We start from the raw sequence: 26,202 nt of genomic DNA, 5'->3' as shown, positions 1-26,202 counted from the left end.
GCCAGAAATGCCATTTTCATCATTATGTGAGCCGATTACATCCACATTGAGTTTTGTAATTTTAATGTTTAGTTGGGTGAAAATTATCATTCTGAGTTTGCACCCAAAATTCTGTTGATATTCTGATATCATCAAATATTATAGAGATACTATCAGTCTCTTTATTTTGCTCTATTGCACTATTAGTTTGTGGTTCTCATTATGAACAGACTGCAAGCATGCAAATTTATATAGACATTAAAGAAAGCTGTTATTAAAAACTGGTTTTTATTTGGCATAACATGCTGAATATAAATCTTTCTGCCACTCAAATTATTGATTGAATTTAAATGTCTTTCAACAATTTTACAATTAATTAATCATTTTGTTACAATTTTATATTAGGTTCAATTATAAATCTTAGTAATGGACTGGGTAGGAAAATAAGGATATATTATGATGGATCAATGCATTTTAATCTCATTTCATTATTTCCCAGAGCAATCATGATATGAAGCATAGTAATAAAGATGAGCCTCCAGCAATATACGTATATTTAAAATAATGGTTAGAAAACAGTCAACAAATTTTTGTTTACATTAGAGATGATGGCAACTGAAGAGTATCATTTTCAGAATGTTAACAGTGAAGACAATGAAAAATTACTTAGCAAAATAGAGAAAGCCATACAGTGTGAAGAAGCATCGCCCATAGAAAAAGGAAGAGCTGGAATGAAGAACAAAAATATAAGAGAAATATTTGGCTGATTTAACGTCAGACCTCTGCCCTTCTTACAGCAACGGAATGGAGTGTAGGCCAGTCGGGAATTAGCTCAGCTAGTGACAGCCGCCTGCCAGCTCGTACCAACTGAGTTAAGTCCTCATCCTAGACAATATAATAATAAAATTTTCAGCTGCTCACACAGAGAAGAAGAAAAAAGCGACAGAGAGACTGAAGGGGCACAGTACTAGAAATAATGTAATACTAATTGAATTCTTATCAGTTTGAAAAAGAACATTGGCTTGAAGACAATACCACAGTGAAACTGAATAACACTCTTGTACAACTTAATTAGAGGCACAATAAATGTAAATTCACAGCTTGTTTTGGGCCAAACAGTCTCATCGCTGAAAACTGAAACTAAAAAAATTTATTAATCTCACTAAATGAATTTCAAACATTTGTTGCAACAGTAACAATTAAACATAGAAACAAAATCACATTATTTTATTGTTCGCACTACATTGAGTAATTATCTGCAGATTACCTGGAGGCACATTTGAATTCACTCCACACACACACACACACACACACACACACACACACACACACACACACACACATTTACAAACTTTTGTATACGGATTCTCATTCTATATCCATAATAATATCAACAACGTTAATATGAGGGGAAACCCTGACTTATAAGTCTTCTAACATTAATTTTAAAACTGTCTTAAGTTTTAACAGAATACAAAGCAAAAAATATATTGTCAATCAGCATTACACTAATCAGTGTCATAGTGTCAGTGACATAACTTTCATTGTAATACAGATGAATACATTGGGCACTGTGTCTGTAGATGTGAGTGTTTGACCATAAAACTTTTTCTCACATTATATTGCTAAAACCTACTCAGTGCACACAAATTTTAAAACATTCAAATCATCTGCAGACATCTTGATAAAAATGAACTTTAAGAGATGTCCTTTATAAGTGGAAGTAAATATAATTTAATTATGCCTGCAGACTCTGATTAGTAACACATTACTTCTGTTCACAGAGACTAATAGAAAATCTCATTGATATTATTATTCTAAAAATAGAAATTGCACTCAAATATGAATGGCTAACAATGGAAAGTACATGTTTCTTGAAATTGTTACTGAAGCATACAGTCTGAATAGAGAAACAACACAATAGTACAATACGTATTTGATAATCAGCACTAGTATCTCATCCTTAGTTCCTTTTCCTTGAACAGAGTGAGTCACAATGACATGTCTAAAAATAATATTTAGAGGCTGGCATGTGCTCCATAAAAATATGTAATTCAGTGAAGCAGTTATGATGACCAACTTACACAATCAGTTTCATGAAAAACTTAGTTCAAGAATATCCACACATCTGTCAAGAATGATATCCCTGAAGAGTAAAAGCTTCCCAGATTAGCAACTATACACGAGTAATACCAAACCTACACTTCAGAAACTGAAATTTTTAAGATATTCTGCTAAATGCATACAAAGGTGCAGCACTTTATATGATATGATATTCATGATAGTATGACAATTTAGGAGTGCATAATTTTGATGATGGGCTCCAACATATGCATAATTGTGATTGCTGTCACTGAGTGAGTATAACTATCACCAGTATCAGTTGTTGAGCAAGTGCTGGAGACTCATCCTTACTTGCTATTTACAATTTTTCTTTCTTTATTTCTTTCTTGCTACAAATCAAATGGACAAGGAAATCTGAGAAATAAAACTGCATTGAATAATAGATAAAGTGAGGGGAAGGTGACAAGAAAAGGTACTGTTCAATTAACTCTTTTAAGCCATTATCAGCTACCTTCAACCAGCTCCAATATGAAACGCCTTTCTTAGCAGCTGGTACTCTGGCCACTTCTTGGCCATCCACTTTGATTACAATGCACCCAGATTCCTCATCTTCAAACCAACCTGTCTCCCCTGTCTGCCCTTCATCAGTCTGGAATCAACCACTCACATCAACTGACAAGTAATATATTTGTACTGTGAATGTAGAATCCAAAGAAGAATCTGAAATTTTACCAAGATTACTTACTATTGAGAAGAAGAGGCAAATAAAATTATATCATGATCATCAGTATGTGTGCTTGCACATATATGTATACATACATGTGCATGTGCGCGCACACACCAACACACACACGCGCGTGCACACACACACACACACACACACACACACACACACACACACACACACACACAGTCTTGTGGCTGAGTTAAATATTTTTGTAGACAATGTTTACTGTAAAAATAAAATCATCTGTGTAATTCAGTATCTTCTTGTATCAAACCCTGCTAATAGTCATATTTTGAAGCCAATTTTATTAGTTAGACAACTTTGGAAACAGTGATACACAGAAGTATTTTAAAAAAAACGTAAGTTTTCAGATGGATTGTATCATTTCTAGTAAGTTCTGTAGTTTCAAATCAAAGACTCTAAAGCAGTTAACTTCATCAACATGATACAGACATTAAGGAATAGATATATATTTTATATGTTCAGGGAGTATGCATAAAATACAGTTTTGAAACAGGAGCATTACCTTTTCGACTTTCTTTAGTTTAGGTACTTCCTTTTCTACTTCCTTTAGATCTCCCCAGTCAGGTTCTTCTTTGTCTTTCCCCCACTTTGCATATTTACGCTTCTTTAACATAGCGCGGAAGTCCATTCCACTGGCATCTGTAATGAATACCAGACAGGATATTTTACAGTGTTAAAAATGACGCTACTAAGATTAACTGGCACACTGTCATCAATGTGCTGCTGCAATTAACTCCATAATGAAAAGGAAGGTTCACCACATTGGATATTGACTTTTTGTACCTTCTACGTGATGTACAACCCAGTATTGAAGATGGTGTAATGTAAGACCAAAATTGATTGCAAATAAAATAAGAGCTCTAAATAGAGTTGAAAGTGTCATCCCTGTCACATAAACATTAATTAGTGTGGTATGACTTTAGTTATTCTGACTGTCACTAAAGGAAATAATTTCTCCTGAGAGTAGATAGCACCCACAAAATGCAATATGTAAGAGCTATACAGTATCCATTTATGGCTTATGTAACTGTTTAAGATGAGTGAAAACATTTTCCGATCAGGAGTTCCTATGTATGTGAAGCTGGCTGATATCATATGGTGCTTAATCTGATGACAGAATGTTTCCAACAATTTGTGCTTCAAATCTCCATTTCCACAACACAAAAGCTCCTTTGTGGACACATGCATTTTCTTGGTGAATGGTGGATTTTTTATGTTATAATGTAGGAGATTTTTAAAGCACTATTTGGTCCAATTGGTCATATGGACTAGCATGTTTCCCAATTACTTTTATATCCTTTGCAAGGTAATCAGTGAGAAGAATCCATTTTGCATTCAAGAAAACACTGGATGTAAATTTTCCAGCAGATGAAATCAACATTGCCTTTTTTGGTGCACAGCCACTCTCCCATTGAGTGCTTTCATTGCTGTTTCATTTCTGGCAAGAAGTGATGGACTTATATTTTATCCAGAACAGCAAATGGGTTGATAAAATGGGTTGGAGTCTTTTAAAATAATCTGTAGAATGCTCAGAAACTCATTTCTGTATTTACTTTTGATCAGTTACCAACACCTATGCTATGCTTCTTGCACAAACCTTTCTCATTGTTAATCCTCCACATATAAAATTCCATATTGTTTCTTCTGATATGTCAATGGCATCAAGTATTTCACATATCTTCACCTGATGATTGTCTAAAACCACAATGTGTGCTATTCAGTGTTTCTATCTCATTTTTATGCCCTTTGTACATATCATCCTCAAGAGAAGTACCACCCCATCTGAATTCAGCTGTTCAATTCCTACCTCCAAAAACAGAGGAACTGACTCCTTATAAATGTTCACTTACATTTGATGATTTTTCATTTGCAACATTACATAAATAAATAAATCGAAACAAAGAATTTTCTCTTGGAGGGGTCATTGAACGAAACACACATCCCTTCTCTAGAAAGACAGATAAACAAAAATATTCTGTAGATTAAGTTGATGCTTGACTTTCATTATTGCACATTACATATAAACATAACAGAAACAAAGTTTCAGCATTATCTCTGTACCAGTTCAAGAAACACCCTTAAATGGGAAATTCTGTTACAGTGTTAAAGAGTTCATCCAAGTCAAGGGAGATAAGCTATAATACAGTGAAGAAATGTAACATGCTAAGAAACAGGACTACTGGCATTGAAAAAGTTGGATTCTCAAAAATATGCTTTTAAAATATTGGTTGAGACATTAGTTAATTCAAAGTCTAAAAGACTGAAAATCAGTATCTTTCTGAGAGGAACCAAAATATATATACCAGAAATCATTAATTTTCTTTAGTCAAGTATGAAAACTCCTACAGCTCAGATCAGTGTTATTAAATCCAAAATTAGCTATGATATACATATATCCAATGACCGCCTTTGCTTCCAGAGTTGCAAAATGTGTTCTTCCAAACAAAGAATACAGCTCGTGAATTAAAATGTCAGGAAGTACAAAAACAAAAATACAACAAGTATATAAGAAGGAAGGATTATGAGTCTCCAAGTTCATGTCACTGATAGCCAGAAAGTGCAGTCATTTATATATGCAATGAGAATGTGGAACACTAGGTCAGCAAAAAATTATTTCTACAGAGAAGTGGAAAGGAAAATATAAATGACACAAAGCACACAATAAAGAGAGAACTCGATATGAGAAGTAGTCAATGATTAATAAGTTTATAATGACAGGAAAATAAGTTGAACACACATGGATAACATATGAGAAACCTTAGGGGCGAAAAGCACACTATTTATGATTATTCCATCTGCGCATTTTAATAGAACTATCACAATTTGTGTGCTTTTCATATTATCATGGACAGACAGCAGAATTACTAGCAAGTAGTTTTCTTATAAACTGTAGCCTCTACCTTCACATCAGGTATTTTCTTTGTTTCTACTCCAGCTTTAGAATGCACTGATGTAGTCTATATTTTGATAATATCAGTGTCTATCAAAGGCTGTATTCTACCAACTGTGTTTTCTACTAAATATTTAGAGCTACAATTGACTCCTTCAGTTGCTACTTTAAGTAAACTTACCTATTCTCCAGAAGTGTTCTAATTTCTTTTCCATTGTTTTAGTTTGCACCTTCCATGGACGGATTATAAGTTACAACTGAAAATTGTTATCTCATGTTACATTTATTAAAAGTCTTAAAACAGGTCTTACCTGACACATACAACTGCATTTCTGCTGAATCTTCTCCATGTTCATTACTAACAACAACTTTGTACTTTCCTTCATCATTAGGTTTCACCTTCCTTATACAGAGAGTTATCGAATTAGTCTCTCCATCAGTTACAAATTTAAACCGACCTCCTTCTATGTACAAGAGTTCTGTCATTCCCTAAAAAAATATTAAAAATATCTCAGAACATTCGCAGTATAGACTAAAGATGGCATACTTCATTCATCAACATTAAATATGAATGGCAACTAATAGTAACTCATTACTGTAAGTACCTTGTAGAATTTGAAGGTGGGTGCTGGATTTCCTTCAACACCAATAGTGATATAACCCGTTTGATCTGAAAGAACCAAATGGAAACATTACTCCATGTTTACAGCAATGTCTTATTTAGCCAGTCGAAATAATTACATATATGTAGAAAGTGCACAGTTACTGAGATAAGAAAAATGTGAATATAATGAATAAATAAAACATATAAAAAGTTTATAATATGTCTTGAGTTTACTAATACAGAGTTTCTACAAGTCGCACTGAACATGTACTCCATCTCTCAGAATTTTTGACAAGTGGAGAATTGATCTTGTTAATTAGGAGTGGTGTTTTTTGGCAAACCATTAAGAAGCATTCATGCTCCATTCTCCTTTTCACTCCCAGTCATTTTACGCTCCCTTTCTTTCAGTCAGGATTTGAACTTAGAAAGTGATCCGGAATGTTTGAGCACAAATTTTTTGTGAGGCCGTGATTATTACTTGCACAGCAATTGGAATAAATATATCTTTCTTCAGCAAAGAAGCTAGAACAATTTGTAGGGGTGAAAGTGCAAAGGACTTGGAATTATTTAACATTACACTTTCAAAAATTTCCTCATTTAAGTGTGAATCTGCCATTTCTTAGAATGTAAGAAAGATCATTTTTTGAATTAAAGAATCCTCTGGCAGGCAAATGAATGAGCCTAAATGAGGAGAATTTGGATGATTATTTATTTATCATATGGCTTTTAGTGCCAGATGTCTCCAAAAAGATGCTTGGATCACCTTCGATACGACTCATTTATTTAAGCAAATGGGCTGTATCTTTAAGCGAATTGGAATCTGTTAGGAAAGAAAGGTATTTGGAAGGAATTGGTTGTGGCCTGTAGTAAGGGACCAACCCTGGCATTTACCTAAACCACTTCGCCTCTGGAATACAAAGATTGCTTGCTCAGTGGCTCAACATGCAGAGCCACCCCAAGTCAACAGTTATTTGGAAAAACTGGTGTTACACATTGTTTAAAAAATAAATGAAATGCACCACAACAAAAGACTGAATTCTGACATTGCATGTTTTTTCTTTAATTGTGCATGTTTAGTCATCTGATAGTGCATGAATGTATATATACTGCAACGCTTAAATGTGCATGGAATTGCTGGCTTCAGTTATTATAGTATTACAACAGTGTAAACAGATATTTGAAAAAAGTGGGAGGGATGGAGGGATGCAGAGTGCAGTCGGCTCAGACAAATTCAAGAAGCCCACTGAAAAAATCTTTTAGAAACTAACTATAGAATGTACCGTCACTACATACTCCTCTCACTCTCCACAAACTCCTTCTCATTGTTTTGTATCAAATCTGTTTTTCATAATTGAGTACCACCTAGATGAGCAGATTGGGTGATATTTTGTCATTTAGGCTGCTAATGATAGAATATTGAGCAAATATTTTAAAGAAATGCAACCACTACCATTTGGGTGACACAGATAAATCCACGAGTATTATTATGCACTGATTTTAACTTGATGTTATTTGTATGATATTTACTGCTTCACTGCCTTGTGAAATACTGAAATACTGCACAACCAAAATTCTGCCAGCCTCCAAATAACAACTCCAGTGCTGCTATAGATAGAAAGGTAATAAGCTCTTATTGTAGTGTGTACACATTTTTAACTTACCATAAAGCTACCATACAAATAAAATTCAGTTTTCCTCTTCTTTCATCTTACAAACCTATCCATAATTAGGAACTCTCACAACAGCACACAACATGAAAACAATAAACGACAGCACTTACATTAAATTCAACAACTGAGCTCAAGCAAGGCCGACAACTGTATTGGCTAAAATAGGGATGGGCAATAGCCCACAGTGCTACAGATATACAGCCAGTTTAAATCTACCATTGGCCTTGCTGACTATCATTAGCGCATATTTCGTTTTCGTTGTATGATTGAAAATAAATATAGCTTTCATTTTCACTAGATGGGAACTAGGTTGTGTGTAATTTCATTTAGGTGTTAGGGGTCTGGACCCTCTGCCCCCCCCCCCCCCCCCCCCCCCGCCTTTGGCTATGTCCTTGCCTGAATTACTGCACATTTCCAAGAACTGATAAAAATATACAATAAAGGAAATAATACAAAATTAGACTACATATAATTACGCAAGTGAAACACTACTGCCCATTTTTGTTCTTACACACATTACCGTAAACACATTTTTACTTAATTGGCCTTGTAGAAAATAAATGATGAATAGTGTTGAAACTAACACTCTGTTATGCAACAATAGTTACATACTTTCTAGGCTCTATTGTTAGCTTCTAACAATGGTGACATGCCAAGCTTACAGCATTTGATATGACTATAGTGTGTACTTATTTCTTTGACTGACTACTCAGTTACACGTACAAGACAGAAGGAACAGCATACAAAAAAAAGCAATTGTACATGGTAAACCAATTCAGATACCTTCAACAGCAGAGTAGCTCTCCTGCACGTCAACAATAACAGGAGGTCCTGGACTTCCTGTAGCTCGCAGAGGTGTTGATGGCTTATCAATCATTTCACCTAGTTCCGCCACACTTGGACGTCTCATATCACCACTTGGTCTTCTACGCTATAGCAGCAGAGCCACAATGCTTAGAACATTCTTATCAATTATGACTCATAATATTTGAATAAAAATTCAATAAATATATTTCTGTAATTCTTTTGTGGGACATTAAATGAAATATGATCAAAAGAAATTAAATGATTCAAAATTTGTCTGAAGATAAAAATGCAAATTGAGATAGTATTTTAAAAATAAATTATTTATTGAAGTTAGAAATTTCTGACCATCAGATACTGCTGTATATTAAGATAAAATTCATGTTACAAAATGATTATCAATTAATGGTACAAAAAGTTTATGGCAGAAGATGTGAGACACAGAAACACATTCAAAACACCAGGAAATTTCTTTGTATAAGTTAGATAAACAAAAAAATTAGTCACAATAAAACTGGTGAAAATTAACAACAAATAAAAAAATTGAAAGATTAAAGGAAATTAAATCAGTTTTTAAGTATAAAACAATGTCAAATAAAATGAGAATTTTGTGACTAAAAAAAGAATGAGTAGAAACATATTATTAAACTGAGTTAATTAATAGTTTGGAAAGCAACACATTTTTAATCCTTGCTCTATTCTACAAACATATAAAGAACATGATCTTCCTACACAAGTTAGAGAGAAGAAACACCTTCAGAATCGACAGTCTAAGATACTATGAAAGATATAATTTAAGAACAAAGTATGGCTCTTGCACCTTTAATTTTTTTGTACTTTGCTATACTGATACCAAATAATATCTACATAATTAACCAAATTGTTATCCTATATCAGACTTTAAATTATGAGTTTTCTACTACTGTTCCTACAAAAGTCAAACACATTGTTAATAATAATAATGCAAAATATTGTCTTTGAATACAGGTAGTGAAGCCAAGCAATGGTCTAAGTTGTTATCAGAGGCTACAATGTTTCACATAATTAAATGTAAAAAAATATGTCATCAGAGCATTATCAACCACACAACTGTGTACTAGAATTCACCAGAATGTAATTATATGTGAACTGTTTAATGACAGAAATATGTTTTCAGGAAATTGTGGGATCAGTAAATCAGGAAGTGTAGACTGTAAACAACACACTGTGCAAATACAGTATATCAAGGATCTCTTAACTATATATATATATATATATATATATATATATATATATCCAGTATACAACGACATCTTTCTTTTTAGATATATATATATATATATATATACTATAGTTTCACACAGGACATGTTTGATTGGGGGTAAAAACATTCAGTTTAAACACAGTCACATCAGATTATAAAGGAAAGGGGAACTCTAGGCAAATTAACAACAATAGAAGGCCTTCAGTGTCTCCTTGTATCTACACAATTGTCTCTTCGATCCAATTACAGAGGCACCTTTTTATTACATAAGAATGGAATACCAATGCTATTTTGTGTGTGCCTTTGTCATGTCAGATATCACTATGTTTTCTGAGAAATGAGACTCAAATTCTTTGTCACACATTGTATTTGACATAAATATTTTATAATTCTTTCTTATGCGATGATCAATCTGGTTCACTTAATCTTTGTGAAGGATAACCCATTGACCAGGTTATCGCTAATAACTTGTGCACATAATGTTGTATGGATACCTACATATTCCACATCTGACACGTATACAAGTATACACTGATAAAGGACTTACAGCCTTATATTTCTTTATTATAGTGTAAAGAATTGGTCATGCTATTCATTAAGATTTTATTACATAAATTGTTGGAAACAACAAACGAAAATTGTGATGTAGCATCAACTGACATGGCCAGTGAGGAAATAACTCCACAAACAACCCCTTTCTTCATGGACTGGTCTACTAGGGACATATCTAACCAGTACTTGGTCAATTATTCCCCTTAAATTGAGCCCACCCTAGATAATGTTTTTTGTTCATACGATCTTGCATGCAGCTTCAATTTCTGTTTCAGTGTGGAAATAAAAAAGGAATGATGAATTTACTTCATGAGAGAAATTACCTTCTACAGATAGCCTACGAGAGAAGTGCCTTTTTTTGGAAGTAATTTTGGTGCTTACTTTAAATTAAATTGATTTGATGATTTGTAAATAATAGATTTCAGCTACCAGTTGTCCTTTTTAAATTTTATTGGCAGATCTAGATTTCAGCAACAAACTAGGCATTCTCAATGCACTACCATTTTTGATCAATGCATGAAATGCCTGTTGGTCAGGCTTCATCCATAGTTCATTGAATGAACTGTGGATGAACCCTGACCAACAGGCATTACATGCATTGATCAAAAATGATAGTGCATTGAGAATGGCTAGTTTTTGGCTGAAATCTAGATCTAGCAATAAAATTTAAAAAGGATGACTGGTAGCTGAAATCTATTATTTACAAGTAAATATAACAGTCGCTACATGCAACAGCCATCTGAATGGAAGGTAATCTGATGATTTGATGATATTAAATGGCATAGCTGTGAAATTTTGATGAATGCCCTAGATATCTAATAGCACTTCAACTGAGCTTGATAGCTACATCCCAAATAGAAGTGTACCACAAAAGTTTGATAGGCCCAAGATTTTATAAAGTAAGTTGTAAATATATAGAAAATTTCTGACAGAATGTAACTATCTAAAGAGTAAAGAAGACCGCTCACTGAATAGCAGAGGTGTTGAGTCGTCAAGAGGTATACATAAAACGGAATGAAAACTCTGCTAGCTTTGAGAAAAATACTTAGACAAGCTAGAGAAAGAATAACACACACACACACACACACACACACACACACAAACACACACACACACACACACACACACACACACACCTGTACACTTACGTTGTGACAGCTAGAGAAACATACCGATTTGTCAGTTATAAATTACATATAATATACACTTTGGCAAAATCAAATAAATGTAACAGCTCATAATGTATACCACTATAGTGTACACATAAATAGATCTATTGTTCACAATATAAACTGAAGTTTTGGGAAATGAATGTCGCTTTTTTAAGTCAAAGAGAGAGAGAGAGAGAGAGAGAGAGAGAGAGAGAGAGAGAGAGAGAGAGAGAGAGAGAGATATTTAATGTTTTGTGGTAGAAGTTTCTTTGCATGTGTAAAAGATCTTATAAATTTACACATTAATTATGGCTTTGAAATGAAGTGTAAAGTTTAATAAGTAATAATATGTAATGTACTTGTCAAATTAAAACACAGGTCAGACACATTTATGAGTATTTATCTAAATAGTATACTATCTAGTATATTTTGAAATATCTTCTGTAGTTGTTGAACACAGAGAATGAATGAATGCACAAATATCTGCTCCAGTCCCCCTTCTACCATCCCACTATGAAGATGCAAGAACCATACTTTATTGGACACTTATGGTATCTTTCTTTCTCTAGACAATCAATCAACAAAAATAACACATTGAGCCTTTATGACCCACAGTCATCTAACCTGTTTCTCTTCCAGTACCCCAGGACGAGAACCTTTCCTCTGTTATGTTCAAAAATGGAAACAAAAGAAAAGGAATGAAAAGAAGAAGTAAATAAAATAATTGTAAATTAAAAATAAGAAACATTTCAAAAGAAACAAAAGTAAATAAAACACATATAGGAAGCAAGCTGTTAAAAATAAATCACTCACTGAAATCATAAAATAATAATCAATGAAATTTTAAAACCAAGGGCTGGAGGTAAAAAAAAAACTTAAAAACATAAAATGAATAATAAAAATAAACAAATAAATAAAAGACAAAATAAACAAATATTATGAACACACCACTCAGTCCATGGTAGAAATGTCACAAGGAATCCACAATGCAGGTGGGATCAGAGATTTCTCTAGCACAAAGCAAACCGATCACAGCAAAAATCTTACACTCTCTTTGGCATTTCCTGCAACTGTTACAGTAACTGTTCACCTTTAATATGTCATCCATGAAATGTGCTGTAATGATGCATCATATTCCAAACTGCTCCAGTCATTTCACCAGATATTGGGATGCACGTAACACTTGGGAAAGGGAGGGCTTTCTTTCAGGCATCAGTGTTTGAGAGCAATAACTCAAGAAATGAACTACATCACTCAATAATGTCTGCAAGATATTCTGACATAATAAGTAATCATGAACATTTATAAACATGAAAGCTTCAAGATATTTACAGGAAACAGAAAATAAAGTCCTGGTTCAACTGATTATAAAAAATTTAAATACTTGAGTCCTCAAAATTAATGTATCCCAAATAACCTTCATGGAAAGACTGTTAACATATGATACATTTACGATATGAGGGAACAACAACTTGTTGTAAGTAGAAAGGGCTAAGATTCTACTTATGAAAATATACAATGAAAAAATTTTTCCTTAGTAAATGAAAATAGATCCAAAAAGTAAATAGACATTGATAACTGGAGTATAAAAATGATCTGGATATTTAATTCTACAACCAGTTAGCATTTTGAGACATGATGTAATGAAGGCAGAAGGCAGGTACTCAGAATATGTAATGTGCACGTTATTAATCACAGCTTCAGTAGTGTGGCACATATCTTCTTATGATGTATTCTGCAATTATTTTATATTTTAAAATGCAGAGTGACAACTGAGAGCCATAATTATCAACCTTAAAAATATAATGTGTTTCATGTTTCATTTAGGGTAATGTAACATTGTGAGGAAAAGAAAAAAAAGAATAACACATGAGATAGTCACAACAATTTTGTTGTAGATAGCGAATTCTTCATTACATAACACTTCATGGATATCTATTAGATACTTATTTTTTGCTTGTTTCACTTCTTTTATTGCACTCAGAATATTGAGCTCACCAACTGATAATATGTTACAAAAAGTCATAATCGATAATGCAGGAAGATATCAAACCAAAGAAGAGGTCAGCTTTGTGCCAGCTCTACAGGAGTCTCACCTTTGAATCTAAAACCTCACCAGGCCGCAATTTTCCAACCTGTAGAAAAACAATGTAATTGAGAGCAGTGTACGAACAATACAAGAAAGCGAGGGATGGATGCTCCCAGTGTGATTTGTAAGCCTCACACAGCAGTTCAGGGAAGGGATTTGCAGACAAATAAAAGTAAATAATAGATAATGCAGTCAGTATAAAGAAATTGAAGCAGCAAACCCTGTAGAAACAAAAAGATACTGAAACAAAAGCAAATGCAAATAAAGAAAACTGGTGTTTTCAGCTATGAAATTAAACCTGTAGCCATTTGCAAATAAATTTCTGAAAAACATACTGTAGAAGAAATAAAATCTGCAACAATTGCTGGGATGCATTTACATAAAAAAGAAACATGAATTAAAATAAAGTGAAGAAACAAAGCAATGAAGCAAAAATATTGGGCTACAATGATAACATAAAACATGGTGAACAAACACTGTAGAACAGAGGTAGGTGACCAGTGGTTACTATAGTTGTCTCTCACCTTTTTCTCCTCAAGGACTTCACCAGGGCGTAATTTTCTATTTTCCTAAAAGTAAAACTTTACTTCAGTAAAATGTCATCTCCCAGCAGAATAAGTATACAACCTATCAGTAATAATCACAGAAATGTGTAGATTCATGATTCTCCACTGTGTATCTAGGTGTCCTCAAGAAATTTTATTGACATTGATAATCAGTGATCTATTTCACTGCCCACATGAAGCGTTGGTATCATTCATATCACTGATCTGGGAATCACTTTAAACCATTTTAATCAAGACTGACTCTGGTATTAAATGTCCACAGAGAGCAACAATAAAGTTGCTTCTATTGAGAAATGAAGTCAATGGGCATAGCCTCTTTGTATTTGAAGACCAGACAGAGGTTTATGAGAAAACCTTACTTTTTGGTTATCTTGACAAAACAAAGCACGTTGGTGGAATGTGTCTCTACAAAAAGGATAGAAATTAAACAGTGAATAATAAATAAAGAATAGTTCACTGTTTTGCACATTACAGTTAGAACTAATATATTATTTCATATACTGGAAAGAGAATTCTGAGAATGGAAAATTTAAATTTTACACAACATCTGATTTGATTTATTTTCAAGCTTAAACCTTATATTTTATTTCATTTCATTACTCTTCTTCTTCAAACTCTCACAGTGATTGAAAAGTATCAGTTAAGCATGATCTGCTGATTCTTGGATTAATTACTATCAATGATTTTGGTGTTATAAATAGACATCTGAAAAAGTAAGGAAGGCTTCTCATTACTCGACAACCCACATTCACAGTTCAGTTCCCAGAAGTGTACCTGCTGCAATCTACTGAATCTATACTGTATGCATAAGATTTCTGCTATTTATATGAGTCTTCTGAATGTTTCACTCTATCTACAGACATAACTGAAACATATATGACAACAGCAGAGTTATTTAAAATATGTCAACTTTGGTAAAATTTCAGTCCTCTACAGCAACACTCAAAATACCTAGAACAAAACAACTGTAATTATGACAACAGCAAAAATATATATGTAATCCTTTAAGAACTTTTCCATGGAAATGATCTACTCCAATGAGATTTACCTGAAAAAGTAGAAAAACAAATAAAGATATAGCAACTGAAATGACAAACAGACTGCTGTGCCTTATGCCTTAATTCAAAGAACCTGCAACAATCAGAATAACAAATTCTGCATTGTTTCTCTGGTGAGTTATGCCATGTAGGAGATAACATAAACATACGATAAAGTAGAATATTGGACTGAAAACTTTAATATGATCAAGAACACTGAAAGAGTGACATATTGCATATTTCAGAGATAATGAGCTTCTGCTGTCACCATCAAGCAATCTGTATAAAATAATAAACATGGCAGCATTATATGAAGGAGTCAGCATTATTAAACACATCATTATCTAAATGAAAAGTTTACTAAGCATTCTTGTATTTTTCAGTTGGCTTTGGCTGTGGTCACATTATCAGTACTGTCACATGTATGTAGTAATTTGAAAAATATAGGAGTGACAGGTCAAAAATGTAGCAGAGGAGGATGGATCAACCCTTTAGAACACTGAATGAAACAAATGAATCAGTCCATCCTGAACGGGTCTCAGTCCAGTTGAGTGACTTTTAGGTAACACAAAAAAGTTTAATACTCTTTAAACATCTCTTAAGAAATATTGTTCAGTAACATTGCTTGACATTCAAGCATTAGATTATAAAGATAGTCTGAAAAGTTTCTGACTTCAACATGAAGGTAGCAACAAAAGTTGAGGAATTCTTTGTGCATGTCTAGTAGGGCACTCACTAAAATTTCAGTCATTTTGGACACGCAGTTGTTGCCTGACAGTCGTTTAAGAGAGTAGATGCAAGTGTTTTTGTGAAAATTAAAAAAAATCAACTATCGAGCTTCCATTAGATTTTTGTTTTTGAAAAGCAATACTCCAATCAACTTAAACACAAGTTGGCCACTGTTTACGGGGACTCTGCACCATCAGTTACCACCATGAAATTTTGGGCAGCTGAATTTAAATATGGCCATACCAGTTTGGAACATGATGAATATTCAGGGCGACCAAAAACTGGAACTATTGACAGTAACATGGCTCACGTTCACCAAATAGTATTGCCAGATTAAGGTCAGAGAGATAGCAGAGGCTATGAGCATATTTAAAGAACGTGTTGCACATATTGATTGAAAATTTAAGGATGAGAAAGCTGACTGCAGGGTAGGTGCCACGATTACTCATTCTGTGCCGTCTCACACCTCAGCAGCTGCCATGGCAAAAATCCATTAACTACGGTTTCAACTGCTTGACCACCCTCCTTACTCATTAGATCTAGCCCCATGTGACATTTTTTTTGTACCTTCAGCTAAAAGTTTAGGTTGGAGGATAGAAATTTTCATCAAATGAAGAGGCCATCACGTTCATAAACAACTATTTGCAAAGAAAGACATCAATCATTATTTGGATGGGTTAAATACATGGGAGCATCACTGGAGGAAGTGTATAGACTTACAAGGAGATCATGTTGAAAAATAAAGATACATTTGAACAAAAATGTCATTTCTTTGTTAGGTTGCAAACTTTTCAGATTGTCCTTGTGGAGTGGGTGGTGGAATAAACACAAAATAGTGGTGCCCTTTCTGCATGGCATGAAATATTTTGATGCATTTAAAAATTTTTTGTCTATATTTCAACCAAAATACACAGAAAAATACTGAGCTCCAGAAGTAGTAGACCATACAGACTGGCAATGAGTATGAAAGAAATCACAATGCTGTTTATTTTCATGTGCTATAGTTAAACAAAGCTTTAAAAACATAATTTCATCAGTAACTCCTTCCAATATCAACACAGTCTTTGAGATTCATAGGTGCTGAACCTATCGACTGTAATCCTTTTTGAGTTTTTGTGGAAAAACTCTAGTCATGTAAATTTCACTCACTGGACATGCACAAAATTCATCATAAAATTGGTATAGTATATAACAAAGCAGTTTTACTGAATCCCTCAGCTTGGCAGATTTTATTGGGAAACATGCTGTCACATATGCTACACTAATGGGTAGACTAGGAAAAGATTATCCTGCTTGAGCCACACAGAAAGTAAGCTTGATCATATCATCAATGTAGTATTGGGATAACAATGCAACCAGGAAACTTGGAATCATAAACGAAGTGCCTGAAGCTGTTGCTGTTAAAGTGTCTCTTTTTGTGTTGAGGACACTTCTTTCAGCACTTTCTTCTGACAGGCAAGTCTTTTTATAAAATTTCCAGAAAGTTTTTTTTTAAAAAAAGAAAAGAAAAAAAGAGAAAATGAGCCCTGACTACAATATCCTTGTAATTCATATACAAGTCCCCCTTCTCTTATGTAAATCTCATCTCATTTTCTTCCCACAAGATTGATTTCTCAATCTCTCTTTAAACTTTATGTCAAGCTCCCTACAAGAAACAGTGGAAATAGAGAAAGTAAATATGTGCGGCATATGTCTTCAGTGTTGCCACTGGTACACACAGAAAAGGCCCCAGAGATGTACTGAGAGACTTTCTCCATGTAAAAATACAACGCATGTATCAATTACTCTGCTGTATGAGCACTGGATGAGAGGTCCTTTCATCATAGGACATTAGGTTAGTCCCAAGGAATATTATTCCAGTAACAAGACATTTTCTCAAAAATTGTGACTGAAGCCCTTTCAGTATGAACTAATTCAAACAAACAGGCAAAATTAGAGGAAAAAGAAAGTAATTTACTTATAAGTATTGTCTATTTCTACATTTTTCATTCATTCTATGAGGGGGCTATCTACGGTAAATAAGATAATTTACTTTTACACATTGTCCATATTAGTAATTTTTTCCCTATCATTGGATCTAACTGTGAAAATATGATAACCAAATCTCTCTTTTATTATCTTGACTACCTGCTGACTCATTATTTTATTTTATATTAGTTAATTAGGGATTAATTAGTATCAGAGCTATTATGAATTCTCTCTCTTCACATATTAAGGGACAACACCATATAACTTGTTTATTTGTGCATTCCAATGGTTACTAGTAGTTACTTTATAGACTGAAATGTAACTTTTCTTGAATCTGATTTCATATCACAACAGCAAAAACAATACTTGGATGAATTTTTAAAGGGCTAAAGCCAAATAAAAGGGAGAGAAAAATAACTGTATCTTACCAAAAGTGACAATGAAGTACTTTAATTACTTTATAAAATTAAACAGTGGTGAGTCGCATCATCTCTTCCCACATTATGATTTTAATTAGTCTGCTGCTACAATTTTGGATTCAACTGTGTATTATTCATGTCCTGCAGCAGCCATAAATCTATTTGTATCTATTTATGCAAGCCATTGATAACACAGAATTGATTTCATTTTTTTTCTGTTGGTTCCATTGGTTATCAAAGTGAAAAAGAATTGTGATGTTTTGTTGATCTTTAAATATGTCATAAAACACACCACTAAGTAGTGGCATCTTCATTTGATGTTTATTCAACACAGGTATAGCTATTCAGCATTTATTTATACATTTATTGGCTGGTACTCCAAAATGGAGGAAAATTGATTGTGGGTCAGGTCACATTCCAATTATTATAAGAAAACTTCCTTATTTAAATCTGATTTTTACAGACTAACAAAGAAATAAACAATTCCTGAGAAAACTAAAAGTTTACACATTTTATATATTCTAAATATACACCTAATAACTGTTGTGCAGCTACTCAGCCACTAGATATGTAATAAAAAAGAACAAAAATAGAGAAACTATCTTTCTTTTGGTCTTGTCACTGGAAATGAAATGAAAAATTATGGAAATAATACATAGTTAAAAGTTACGAGTTAATACTATTTATACATTAAACATAACAAAACCAATCTAAATTATGTCTGAAACACTATAAATAACTCGATAAAAAAATAGTTTTGTAATCATCAGAATCAATCTCTGAATGCAAATTAGAACTATTTCAGTCTTAATTTCATATCTTTTCTGAATGATAAATGGTTTCTTTTTTTTGTTTTTTTTTTAAAAGATTTTTTTAATTAGGCTCTAATGTCCCATTTGCATAGAAGTCATTAAAATCATTTACAAGTTTTACAATTATAAATAAATGCTAGTTAATCAAGATAAAAATGTGTTCTCACAATGATTGAGTACAAAATCTAAATAAAATTTTGTCTAAGGAAAAAAATTTTGTGTGAAAGACATCTAATAAAATTGTATCCCCTAAAGAAGACTTTTACATGTTAAACCATCCGCAATCATTAATATTATTGAAACATTTATATCGCAGATAGCATTTATCAGATAAATTAAAAGTTTTTTATTACATTTACCATTTTTATCAACTGAATTTCAATTATTATTAATCAAAATATTTTTGTACAATTATACACTTAGGACCCAGTTTAACATCTGGTGTATAGAATACATTTAACAGATAGGTCTGTAATCTTAAAAACCATCTTATATTTAAAGAAAAGTATTAGTAATTTAAGAAGTATGCACACAAAAGGACACCTTTATGGGAAATAATTGCACAAACCTCAAAGCAAAATCAATATAACAGTAGGAGAGGCAGGTCACTACTCATCACATGGATATAGTCACAGTGATGACCAGCATACTTTTAACAAGAAGGCAATTACTTAATTGCAAAAATTTAACAGTTGCTTCTCAAAAGCATAGACAAATCTCGTACAGATTCTAAAGCTCTTTGTACTTGTACTTGTATCCCTTCATGCCCTATGTATGGATTTTCATTATTTATTTGACAGTTATAAATATTAAAAATTCAAAATAGTAAGAACAGTAAGCCATCAGTCATCCATAAAAGTTTGGGAAGGCTTGCTATGGCTTCATAATCTGTATAAAAACATGGGAGGCTCTTTGTTATCATAAATATTTGTTGGATAAATTGAATAAAATTATTTGGAAGACAACTTATTTTTATGTGATATTTAAAATGCAAGTAAGTGTATATATTAGACACTTTAAGTAACTGAAATGAACTGCGGAAATAAAATAAAGTAGCAAAAGTTTTAATAAGTCTTTCATGAGGATAAGAATGAAAAAACTATTTATGTTCCAGTTTACATTTTATCCACGTTTTAAGTACTAGATATGTATGAAAGGTTTAGTATACACTAAGAATTTTGGCAATATTTAAAAGAAAAGAAACTTCAGTAAACTGCACTGACACAAGGTAAATATCAGTGACTGACAGTCTCTGAATTGCACTCACTAAAAGCATCTATGATTACTGATCATAATTCTATATGTACATTAAATATCATTTAAAAGTAATGAGAGCAATAAATAATTATCCAAAAGATGGTTGAGATGCAACAGCACAGGTCACAACTGCTACTAAATAAATGAAAGGATTCATGGAAACGTATAAAGCTACAGAAAGTTGGATAAATGTCTGCACTCCACAACAGCTGTACAAAAATTACTTTAACCTTAAGAATATTTACTACTTTTCCTTTTTATGTGTAAAACCACAAACTTCTTCTGTTTCTGATAGCAATTCCTGGATAATATTGTACATAGTTGCAAAAAAAAAAAAAAAAAAAAAAAAAAAAAAACATTTATGTATAGAAAGTTTACTTCTAGTTATGATGTTCCACCTATGTTCTTAATTTTTTGATAACTGTCATTATATATAATACTAGTTTAAAATATTTTATCCATCTGCCTGCTGCTAACATAAATCTCAGGACATGAATGCATGGGCATGTGAAAGCGAATCAAAACTTCCATGAATCTATTGAAAAATTTTAAGAAACCTTCTTTTATTCAAGTCAACTATCTGTACTAATGGGCTGTCCCAGCTAAGATTTTGAAATAAATGAGACAGGTCTCCAGTTGTAATAAATTATTTCATGTTTGTATATTGTTAACTTTCTTTGTCATGGTACTAATGAGACTAGAAAAGTATTGGTGTTTCTGCAGAGGTGAAACAGAAGTTTATTTTCCTATTAACTCCTCTTTTCAAGCATCCGAGTTCCTTTGTAGAGCTAATTTCACTCTATATTTAGTAGAACTTGCATTAATTTGTTAGATGTGCATTAACTGTATGTTCCTGCAACTCCAGCATGCACTCAAAACCAATCCTACTTGTGAGGACATCACAGTACAATTTTTATGTTCTCTACAGCTACTACAGCTTCTGAAATAGTGTACCTAGCAATGATCTGTAAAGGTACAACAAAGAGCATTGGCAAATTTTACCCTGCATACTACCAAAAACGTTGCTACACACAATTCCAGAGAGACACATAAGGACACTTACCTCATCACTGATAATGAGACTTGGCCTTCGTTGTTGGTCTTCTGGTGGAATAAGAGAGCCTCGGCGGCTTGGGGGCCCAGATCCTGGCGCAAGGGAGCCTTTCCTGCTATCTGTTCGTGTTGGTGTTTTCTCTCGGATCACTTCAATCTTGGGACCCTCAGGAGCTTTAATCTCAGGAACTTTCATTCCTGGTTTAGACTTGTCCACAGGCTGATAATGAGATAAATATCTTATGTCAAACACAGGCTGTCCTAATTGAAAGTAATTACTCCATATCCACCACTTCCCTATCAATATCACACTGCCCACCAGTAACAGAAGCGAGTTCTTGAAACTATGTGGCACTGTATCACAACACTCATGAATTGATGATTTCTTTAATTTTACTCACCATTTTGTTTTAAATTCCAATCAACTGCACATCTCAAGTATAGCACACTGACCCTATTACCACTTCAAACTTTCCGAGAGATAGCAAGCACACTCAACCACTTCCAACCATGTCTAATCGTGTTGTGAGCCAGCCAGCTCCTAGACAGAGCTGAGCAGGCAGATCTCATCAGCCTGACAGTCTGGGAGATTATTTATAAGTTTCCCTCTACACAATTCCCTTCTCATGGGAGATTGCAACGGAGTCATGGTGGGAACAGGCTCTTTCAATGGATGCCAACTGGCTCTGCTTTCAAGGCAGAAGAATTAAATAGCTGAGGGAACAGTGAGAGTAAAGAAGTATGAAGTGTTTCAAAACTAAGATAGTATAAATAGAATGGGCATGAGCTGAACATCAGATATGAGTCTAAACACCTGCTTCTGAATAAATCATGCAGTCAACAGTCAGATATAATTTAAAATGATATTTTACACAACTACCTTTTCTTTAAAGCAGAACTAAGTATAACCACACAGAGGCACATGACTAAAGAATTTGACAAGAAGAAGTGTGACTACATTTATATGTTTAAATATATAATGAGCTAAAAGTAACATAGATCATATGAAATGTGAGACACATAAGTTATGCATTGCAAATCCTCCTTTACTGTTGCTGGTATTCACTGCCTGTCAAATAATAAATACTGTACACTGAGTGAAGTATGGTGTATTTTTTGTAACAATAAAATATCAAAATATTTTACTATGTTTAATTTGATAGAAATGATTTTAAGAAGGCACTGTCTTGCTTGAAGCAGGTAGTGCACTTAAGTAGGTCTAAGCATGTGCTCTGTGAGGGAATGCTGTGATGTAACAGCCCTCACACAGCATGAAGCTATATTTAGCTGCCCTGTACAGAGCAAACAAATAGCATGTCTAAAATAAAGACCATGTGAGAAACAGGTTGCACATTTTCAAACTGGCATTTTGTTCTCCCTCATGAGATATATTCCAGGCTGTTGGCTGTTACATTACTTATCCCAATTAATAGATAAAGGAATCTTTGAATCTAACTTTTCTATCAGTACATATACTGTAACAGAATAAACTGAATCTTTCATTTAAGGACACTCAATTCATTCAACACAAAATGATATAGACATTTGCAACATGTAAAAAAGAGAAATGTATGAATATCAGTAAGTGTGACTAGCAATTATTCTACTACAATAAAAGCACCTAAGGCCATTCAAGGCAGAGCTGTCATGCTAATGCCAATAAGTAAGAAAAAGTGGCCTTATGAAATCAGTTTTAAGGTGTTTCTGTTGCTGTCAGCCAACTGTCTTCATGATTATAACACTAATATTTTACATCTAAGCTTTCCTAACATTCATTTTATTCTGCAATAATTAGGCTATTGGGAAATGCATAAAAATTTTGTACAAAAAAAGTAAAGGGCATTATCAAAACTTACATGGAAATTTATCCACTGGGTACATAGCATCTGCACAACATATGATATCTGGACATACAGCAAAACTACTATTCAAACAGTTACTTTTATTGTATCATCCATTAGAGCATAACTGGTTTCAGAAGTGTTCTGTTACAAAATGCATATCACTAGGTACTGCATGTTCTGAAATCAATCATGCTCTTACTGATGGGGAAGAAAGGTAGTTGTTCAGCATTTTATTCAGCAATAAGCATGCTACTGAAAAATGCCTAATCATTTTGTGTGAATAGAAATGCAAGGCATTATCCATAGGATACACAATATCTGTTTAAAATAAGGTATTTGGAGACATAGCAAAACTATTTTTCAAATTGTTACCTTTATATCATCCAATAGAGCATAACTGGTTTCAGAATAGCTGTTGTGTTACAAAACACACATCATTAAGTACTGCATGTTCTGAAACGAGTCACACACTTACTGATGAAAAGAAAAGGTAGCTGTTCAGAAAATAGTTTCTCCAAATGTTTATTCAAATGCAGACCCACACAACTACATTATCACAGTGAATAAATTAAAGCCAACATAAGATACTTTTGTGTGACTGACTGCAAATAGTACACAGTCTCCTTTCAAACAGAGTCTCAATAAAACCAAGTGCAAACTCAAAAATAAATAGAAAATGAAAAATAAAGATATAATGCTACAATAATATAACATCTGTGTCTACAACAATATACTCAAAGCTTCAGACTAAATCTACAAACAAAATTAACTCCAGGCAAAGATTCTAATCATCATAGTTAAAGAAATGAAAAACTAAATAGGCCAGCAGTCTACTTAACTACATAAGATTGCATTTAATATTCCTGTTCTGTGTATCTGTTGGGGGTGACTATTTCATGAATTAGAATAATTAAAAAACTGATTACATAGTCTTACTCTTAGTATACTCATTATATCATAAGTCTGTCAATTTTGTGAAACACAATAAGGTATCCTAGTGACAGTGGTGCAATATTACCAACTTTCTATTTTCAGAGAAACTTGCTGTTTGTTCAATAATTCACATGCACTGACCTGGATTATTTGCAAATGCAACTATTTGTAACTTTATGCTTTTGTTGGATAAATTTTCAAATCAAATAACAATATAAAAAATGTTGGTGTGGACAGGAATCTACAAAATATGGGATTAACCACTTCAAATTCACAGATACATTCTCAGAGCAGCCTTCCACTACACAATACACAAAGCCGTATGGATGTTGCTTGCAAGAAAATGAGAACATTTTTGTGGGCAACTTAATGTACATATTCCTTTTTTATATTGTTTTTGCATTATTGCCTGTTCTGTCCAAGTTTTCATTTGTAATAATGTAATTAGACACAGACACAAATTCAAATCATGGAAGGGAGCACATTCAAGAGTGCTGGGTTGCAACTTCCTGTTGAGCTACTCACATTTAGGTTTTTCATGGTTTCTCTAAGCTGCTTATTTCAAAAGCTGGGATGGGGCCTTTGAAAAGGACAAGGTTGATATCTTGGCCATTCCGAACTAGAACTCCATCTCTAATGATCTCATTATTGACAGACTGTTATACTCTAAACTCTCCTACTCTTTCAATTACACAACAAAAAAGCAGGAAGCAGAAAAGAACTTGTGGAAGGTACCATCTTGGTCCTCATCTAAATTAATTAATGGTAACCAAGGGAAAACAGATTTTAGAATGTCTGAATGAGGATTTTTATCATTTTGTATTGGTGCTGCACCTGCTGGTATAATTGCAAATTTCTTCTGATATTCATTATTAAATTGGATGGTGACCATATTTTAAATACCTGTAGTTATTTATTGTGAAGTTTCCATCAATATGTGCTCTGCACAATGCTTTTCAATAACCCAAATATAGTAAATGTACTGGAAATGTTTTCAAGAAACTACACAAATGTAAGCCTGGATATTGCTGTTACTGATGGACTGGAAGTACATGTTGTGTGTATACATACTGTTTTCACTTTCTCTAGCCAGACAGAAATAGTTTAAGGTATCCAATCTCAATTCAATAGAATTGAATAGCATTACTTTTTCCTGTGTAACCACTTAGTGGACAATATGTTCAACAACACTCCAAATCAACCAATTAATCAACTATGTATGCCTTTTACTCATTGAAAAAATGAATGCAGATTACTAAGTACACCAATTCAAACATGGTACAAAAGACAAACTGCAATGAAAATATGTGAAGACTGATAAGCTACTAATAATTATAAAGTTGTTTCTTAAGTTTAAACTAAATGTAGGTGACAAAGAGGAGCCAAGTTCAAAAAGAAATAAATAAATCAAATAAAATAAAAAAGGAAGACTTGTCTGGTTTCTTTTACTGTTTTCCTTGTTCGTTCGAATTTTCTTCTTTATGTTTTCAGTTCCATAGTGAATCTCCTACCTGAACTGAGGACTGATTGCTACAGTGGTGTACTAATGTTTATTTCACTGTTGTAATCTCATCTGTTGCTTATTTCTTTGCTTTCCTTTTATCTTTTTGTTCCTTCTTCACCCAGCTATATGCAGGAATCCATCTTTGTCTAGATATTTTCACCCATCACCAGGAAGTTTGTCTGGCTTAAATGTTAAGGCATTCTCTAATAAATTGCTGAATTTTTCTTCAAGTTTTTATGAAGTGAAGTGGGCTGTGAAACATCAGTTTGTGTGAAAACTGTAA

The 26,202-nt window shown here is 33.2% G+C and overlaps 1 protein-coding gene across 20 annotated transcripts in view; it reads right to left on the bottom strand.

Annotated features, from left to right (window-relative positions):
• The window catches only part of LOC124721411 (twitchin), a 377,390-nt gene that overhangs the window by 281,292 nt on the left and 69,896 nt on the right, over positions 1 to 26,202 (bottom strand). For 19 of the 20 annotated variants that reach the window (XM_047246370.1, XM_047246371.1, XM_047246372.1 and 16 more), the window contains 6 exons: positions 21,649 to 21,858; positions 12,333 to 12,371; positions 8,742 to 8,889; positions 6,290 to 6,354; positions 5,996 to 6,173; positions 3,297 to 3,433 (listed from right to left, as the gene is read on the bottom strand). In XM_047246370.1, coding sequence (XP_047102326.1) covers positions 3,297 to 3,433; positions 5,996 to 6,173; positions 6,290 to 6,354; positions 8,742 to 8,889; positions 12,333 to 12,371; positions 21,649 to 21,858 — 777 coding nt within the window. Of the gene's footprint in view, positions 1 to 3,296; positions 3,434 to 5,995; positions 6,174 to 6,289; positions 6,355 to 8,741; positions 8,890 to 12,332; positions 12,372 to 13,804; positions 13,844 to 21,648; positions 21,859 to 26,202 lie in introns of all 20 variants that reach the window. The other variant, XM_047246361.1, reaches the window with a different exon arrangement.

This window comes from Schistocerca piceifrons, chromosome X (assembly GCF_021461385.2).
Source record: "Schistocerca piceifrons isolate TAMUIC-IGC-003096 chromosome X, iqSchPice1.1, whole genome shotgun sequence".
In the NCBI taxonomy this organism is placed as follows: Eukaryota; Metazoa; Arthropoda; class Insecta; order Orthoptera; family Acrididae; genus Schistocerca; species Schistocerca piceifrons.
The sequence above is the reverse complement of the archived record's forward strand: the minus strand, read 5'-3'. Positions and strand labels throughout refer to the sequence as shown.